Below are 6,513 nucleotides of genomic sequence, written 5' to 3'. Positions count from 1 at the left end.
GTCGAGCCTTGGGTGTGCCGACAAAGCGTGCTCTGCTTGCCGCTCGTGCGCGCCGCGCCTTGCTTGGCGGCGCAGAGCCGCGGCGAGAGCAGGTTGGCCCTGAGTGAGACCCGTGAGCTGCGAGGGCCAGCAGCAGCAGCTGCGTGTGTGAGGGCGCTTATGCGGTGCGGCTCACTTGACTGTGCAGCAGCCGACGACGCGGCCAGAGGCGGGGTCCTCCGCGATGAGGCAGGCGAACTTGCGGCTGCGGCGCCACCGCTGCTGCGCGCGCCTGGGGGAAAGGAATCGCGGGCCGGCGGTGCCGGGGTGCCGCGTGGGCCGCAAGGCGGTTGGTGGCGCCATGGGCGAGGCGATCACCGGGTTGGGCACATTGCCACAAGTGACAGCGCTATTTAAGCGGCTGGGGGGGGGGGGGCTGTCACAGAACCGCCCCCGGAACAGGGGCCAAAAGGCAAGGCAAGAGTGGCTGCGCAAATGCGACGGTGTGCGAGCGCCGGGGGCGCCGCGCGCAGACCCACAGCTGCTGTGGCGACTCTGTGGGGAAGGCGGCCGGCAGCCCCTGCAGCGCGCGTATCTGGGCCTGCATCAGCGCGGAGCGCCGCGACTGGCGGTGCAGGCGCGCCTCCAGGGCGGCCTGTCGGGTTGGCGGGCGCGCGCACGTGCGTGTGTGTGTGTGTGTGTGTGTGTGTGCGCGCGCGTACGCAAGCGTGTGCGCATGTGTGTGGTTGCTGGGGTGCCTGGGGCCCAGCGCCGACGCAGAAACACCACCAGGCAAGTGCCCCGACGCCACGGCCTCCCTGCTCAACACGCCTCGCAGCGGGGTTGTGTGCTGCGCCTTCCAACACGCGCCGCGCGCCCGCGTTCTCAGAGGGGGCGAGGGGTCGTGGCGCGCGGCAGCTGGCGTCGCAACCGCGCGGCACGGCCCCCCGGCTCGCGCCCAGGCACCTGCTCCTTTGCGGCCAGCGCCTCCCGCAGCTTCTCGGCGACTTCCCGTCGTATGGCCGCCGCATACCGCTCCTCCAGCTGCTGCACCGACGGGTTGGACTGCAGTCCGGGGAGGGCGCCGATCCCAAAGGACTGGCGGCGGATGGCATGGCGGTTTGGGGCCAATGGGTCGGCGAAATGTGCTGCGCAGTGCACCGTGCTGTACCAGCAGGAGAGGTGATAAAGCAGCAACTTGCGTTTCTGGACAGCCTCATCCTCCTCTTAATGGCCGCTACTTGCATCCCAGCTCACAAATGGAGTCTACGGACCAAGCGCCGCTCTGCGTCACCGGTGCCCAGCCCTCCCCCCCCACCCAGCAACCCGCTCGCCTCGCCGCACACACGGCCCACTTCATCAGCATCTGCCTCGGTCGCGGCGCGGATGCGCCACGGCCTGCCGTCATGCTCTGACGATGTGTCAACATCGCGTTCAAGGCTTGAGGCACCCAGTGTGCATCTGCTCCGCAGACGTTGCTTAGGATTTGCGCGCAAGCGCCGACTGTTGCTGCAGACTGATACTGCGGAGCCGCTGCACCGCACGCTGTCGACGGCCTTCAGGGTGCAGCTGACCGCGGTGGCTGGATTACCATATTGGGGCCGATGACATGGCTTAGCTGGATGCAGCATGGCGCTGCAGTGTCCGGACGAACGTGTGGGTACGTGATCTGGTAGAACCGGATGACAGGGGGGAAGCATGAGCAACTTTTGTGAAGAGATAACGTCAACGTTACGGATTACCCTGGTGCATGCCGGTAGATTTGACTCGTGCGAGTAACTTCTGCTGCAGACCAAGTCAACTGCGAGGCACCAAGACGACGACGGCTCACTCTAGCCCAGCGCTAAGTGGCATTGGCCTGACACTCGTTGTGCTGATGCGATAGTGCAAGTTAGCGCCCAGCCACGCTCTAGTGCACTTTGGCGCCTGAAAGTTAGCACGTACACTCACCACAGCCCTTGATTTTGGTTGCCTGCAGAGGCCATCCGTACCGGGGCGGGCACAACATCTGGTGGGTGCAGCCCTGCTGCGGGGAAAGGCACAGGGCACATCCTGTGGGTGAAGAATGTTCAAGCTGCATCATCCTCATCCTGGAATGGTCTTGTGCATTGGCAGCTCGGCGTCCCGCACTCAGTGCACTCACCAAACATGAGGTTCACCAGGCAGCAACCCCAGATGCCACCGCGCTTTACCTTTGGTTTCAGGGAGACCTTTGAGACCATTGGCCTGATGATCGGTCCAATTCGGACCCCTGCCATGGCGATGTGCATGATGCTTCACAATGCACACCCTTGCGGAGGGCTGTTGCTACCGCTGACTGAGTTGCTCACGAACGTCAAGCGCCAAAACGCTCGCCGCCTCCCCGCAAACGCCATCAAGCGACAATAAGCATGCTAGAGTGAAATCGGTGTGACCGCCACAGTCTGCATGTGGGTGCAAGGAAAGGGTGAGCAGTCAGCCTGCGACTGCAGAACGGCTGGCCGCGGGTGCTCTCATGGCAAGGGCGAGTGAAGGCCCTGGCAGGTATGGGGAGTCACTCCAGGGGATGACGAGCCTGCACAACGGACGCCTTCAAATCATCATGTTTGCCCGATCACCGCTGCCGTACTGGAATGGTCTCTGCTCACCCGTGCACTGGCCAAGGGACGTTCAGTTGACAGGTGCGGTCAACTGTGACAGTGTTCTGCACATGGGCTGTCAGCACTCAGCAGCGGGGAGTGCGGTCGTATTAAACTGATAGCGATTTGAGTCTAAATGTACTCCTTACAGCGTCAAGGTGCACGGAGTGGTTGCGCATTTGAACGCAAATTCAAACGTGAGGGCAGTGGTGGTGTGTCATCAGATCTTGGTACTAAGCTCTTTGTCATTTGCCGGCTGCATCACTCAATGCGTATGAAATCACAGGAGTTTTCCTACCTGTGCTGATGTGATCATTGATGCCTCATTTCAGAGCATGAATCGCAGCATTTGTGCGCAGTGCTAACAGGCTCTTTGCCCATCAAAGGTGTTCTTACAAAAAAGTTGATAAGATGCCTCCTCGCACTCGGAGGGCTGCAGCCGCGAGCGCCGCCATAGCCGCTAGCGTTGACGGGCTCGCCGACGGGTGCCCTGCCGTGCGATCCAGTGCAGGCGTCCTAGCCGGTACCAGGGCCAAGCGTGGCAAGCCCTCACGCGGCGACGGCAGCAACACGGACAATGACCCAGCATCGCCCGACAGCCGGGATGACAAGGAAGCCGCGCCCCCTGCCAAGGCCCCACGCCGTGCGGCCGCACCCCGCGCCGCCGCTGCCAGGGCCCGCAAGGCCCCAAAAGGCGCCAGGGGCAGCGACAGTGACTTTGACCCCTCAGCGGCCAGCAGCGATGCTGACGAGGACGCCGCGCCCGCCGTGAAGGCGCCACGCCGGGCCGCCGCCGCCGCCGCCGCCGGGGCCCGCAAGGCCCTAAGCGGCGCCAACGGCAGCGCCATCGACTTTGACCCCCCTGCGTCCGACAGCGACGCTGACGAGGACGCGGCGCCCCCCGCGAAAGCGCCGCGCCGCGCCCGTGCCGCCGCCCCCGCCGCCGCAAACGCCGGGAGGGGCCGCAAGGCGCCCCGCGGCCGCGCGGCCGCGGGCGCGGCGGCGGCCGCGGCGCCGCCGCTGTTCGACCTGCCCGAGGGTCCCCTGCAGCTGATCTGCGACCAGGTCATCGGGAAGCACGACGCGCTGCACGCCTTGGACAGCGACCTGTACGAGGAGTCGATCGGGCTGGCGCTGTCGTGCGTCCGAGTTGCGCGCGGCGGCGCCTGCCGCCGTGCAGACAGCATCGCGCAGCCCGCGGCGGCGGGCGCTGGGCTGCTGGGCGCGCGGCCATGCACAACGGCTCGACAGATCCTGACGGCTTATCCAGAAACCCGCTCGTCTGCCGCCTGTATAGCTGCACAGCACACTCGCCATCACCCTCACCCTCACACCTTTACCCTCACCCTGACCCTCACACACGAACTCGCCCTCACCCTTGCCCGCCTCGACGCCACGTGCCCGTGTGCGCGTGCGTGTCCAGGTCTCCTCCTGGTCAGCCGCGCCTGGCAGCGCGCGGGGTTGGCCGAGACGTCGGTGGAGCCAGGGGCAGCGCTCGCACAGGCCAATCGCAAGAGGGGCCAGAGGTCCATCCTGCCATACCTCAAGCGGGTCTCCAGCGTCGCCGGCGCCAGCGCCGGCGCCCGCGCCGGCGCCGGCAGCGGGGATGAAGAGGGGGACGACGAGGAGGACGAGGAGGGGGCCGCGGCGCGCTGCGCAGCCAACGGCGCCAAGCTGCCCGGCGTGGGGCGCGGCGACGTGGAGGGCGCAAAGGGCGACCGCCTGCGCGCGTGGTGCAGGGAGCTAGGTTTCGCCGCGTCGGGGCGGGTTGGGGAGCTGCGGGAGCGGATCATTGAAGAGCTGTTTGGTGGGGAAAGCAGCGCCGGCGGGGAGGAGGAGCAGGATGGGGAAGAGGAGGACGAGGAGGAGGAGGGGGACGCCGCTGGCACGCGGCAGGCAGTGAGACAGCCCAGGCCGGCGGGCGCGGGCGCCATGCAGGGAAGCGTGGTGGCGGCGCCGCGGCCGTGGACGCGGTTCGATCAAAAGGCTGTCGCCCAGATCGCCAAGCGCCTCCGGAAAGGTGGGCGCCCCAGTGGTCGGCGCAACGCGAGCCGGCTTAGTCCGTAGTGTCCGCAGTTGCTTGCTCTCCCCCGCCTGGCTCTGCCCTCAGCTGCGACCGCGAAGTGAGCCGCGCGCGCGACGCCAGCCCAGCTAAGCTGCCTGCCTCTCACGCGCCCGCACGGCTCCTGGCTCCGCAGAACGCGGCGGGCGCGGCCGCAAGGTGACCTACACTCTGGCCAAGACGGAGTGGCGGCTGAGCGACCGCGAGCTGGCGCTGCTGCCCCATGAGGAGCGGGAGAACCCCCACCACCCCTTTGCGGCCCCAATGAAGCTGTACCTGGTCTGGCAGGTGGGGGGGGGGCTGAGGGGGGGCGCGCGATTGTGTGGTCGGGTAGGGGTGTGGGGTGTGGGTGTGTGTTTGTGTGTATGCCGGTGTGTGCCTCCGTGCGTGAGTGTATGTGTTGTTGTACAAGTGTGCTTTGTGTGCGTGTGAGCAAAAGGCAGGGAGTGTGTGTGTGCGCGCGTGTGTGTGTGTGTGTGTGTGTGTGTGTGTGTGTGTGTGTGTGTGTGTGTGTGTGTGCCCAAGCCTGCAATTGTACATGTGTGTGTTTCTGCAGGCATGCTTGTCTCTGCTCACTGCATATAAACCCCCAGTGTTGGCGTGCGTGCATGCCAGCGCACTTACTGCTCCGGGTCATAGACTTTGCCACTCACCAGCATCCAGCCAGAGCGTTGCTGCATGTCATCTCACATGCGGTGCGCCGCTGCCCCACGCGCCCTCAGGTTATGCGGGCGGCACGCAAGCGCTTCCACGGCGACACCGAGTGGTTCCTTGACCGACGAAGGTGGGTGGGTGCATCAGGGCGAAAGCACCAACTTACATCCCGTGGAGTCAGCGGCAGCCGTCGGGGACCCCGCCGCCGCTCACAGCAGTCAGCATTCCCACTGCATGTGTCCTTTCTTCAGCTTGAGGTTTCCCAACCAATGCTGTGCCGAATCGGTCAGGCTCGCTCGCGTGCCGCGCCCCAACACCCCGGGCATGTTTGCCCCACCAACCCCTCCAAGACCCCCCCGCCCCCACCTTCACCGTTAACCTCAAAACACACACACACTCACACGTGCGCTCGTCCACGCCGCCCCACAATGATGGACCCCCAGGAACGCCCCGCAGGCCAAGAAGAGTGACATGCGGGACTTCAGGCGCGCACAGCTGGACAGGGCGCTGCGCGATTTCGGGGTCACGACGACAACCTCGGACCACCTCGCGTGCCCCGAGGTCGCGGCCTTCCTGGCGACCGGCAAGTGCAGCGGCCTCGCCCGCCAGCACGCCACCAACGCGGCGTGGGCGGCGGACAGCGCGGCAAGGGCCGCCGCGCGGCGCCGCGCGGCGGAGGACGTCGCGGCGGCGCTAGAGGCGGCCGGCCTGGATGCGGCGCTCGCCCGCCAGGCGCAGGGGCGGTTCGCGTCCCTCGTCACGCGCGCGTCGAGTGAGCTGAGGCGCCTCGCAACCTCGGAGATCGCGTATGCCATGTCCGAGGAGCTGCGGGACCAGGCGGTGGCGTCGGCGCTCGCGGCCGAGGGGCTGCCGCCTTCGTTTGCGCGGGACCCCTTGATCGTGGCCGCCGCGGGCGCAGCCGCTGCCACCGCTGGTGGTGGCAAGAGCAAGGGGGCGCCGGCTGGCGGCGGCGGCGTGGACACTGGGGGGCTGGCAAAGGCGGCCGCAGTGATCAGGGCGCGCGAGGACCGCAGGGGCGCGCGGAGGGGCGAGGTGGAGGCGGCGTTTGCGGCGGTTGGGGGTGATTATTCGGAACTGCCCTGGGACGACCCCTGGAGGCTGCGGCTGGCGGCGTTTATCTCCGACGGCGGCGACGCCGGGCTGCCTGCCGCGGCGGCGGCGGCGGCGGCCGCGCGCCGC

At 67.1% G+C, this 6,513-nt stretch overlaps 1 protein-coding gene across 1 annotated transcript; it reads left to right on the top strand.

Moving 5' to 3' along the window:
• Positions 1–3,008: 3,008 nt before the first annotated feature.
• Positions 3,009–6,325, top strand: MNEG_12699 (hypothetical protein; the record flags this gene model as incomplete). Its single annotated transcript, XM_014038829.1, has 6 exons — positions 3,009–3,771; positions 4,021–4,617; positions 4,796–4,947; positions 5,382–5,443; positions 5,757–6,056; positions 6,313–6,325. The coding sequence occupies 6 exons, from the start codon at positions 3,009–3,011 to the stop codon at positions 6,323–6,325; spliced, it is 1,887 nt and encodes a 628-aa protein (XP_013894283.1).
• Positions 6,326–6,513: the final 188 nt, after the last annotated feature.

Source organism: Monoraphidium neglectum, assembly GCF_000611645.1.
Source record: "Monoraphidium neglectum strain SAG 48.87 unplaced genomic scaffold scaffold03385, whole genome shotgun sequence".
NCBI classification, from domain to species: domain Eukaryota; kingdom Viridiplantae; phylum Chlorophyta; class Chlorophyceae; order Sphaeropleales; family Selenastraceae; genus Monoraphidium; species Monoraphidium neglectum.
The sequence above is the reverse complement of the archived record's forward strand: the minus strand, read 5'-3'. Positions and strand labels throughout refer to the sequence as shown.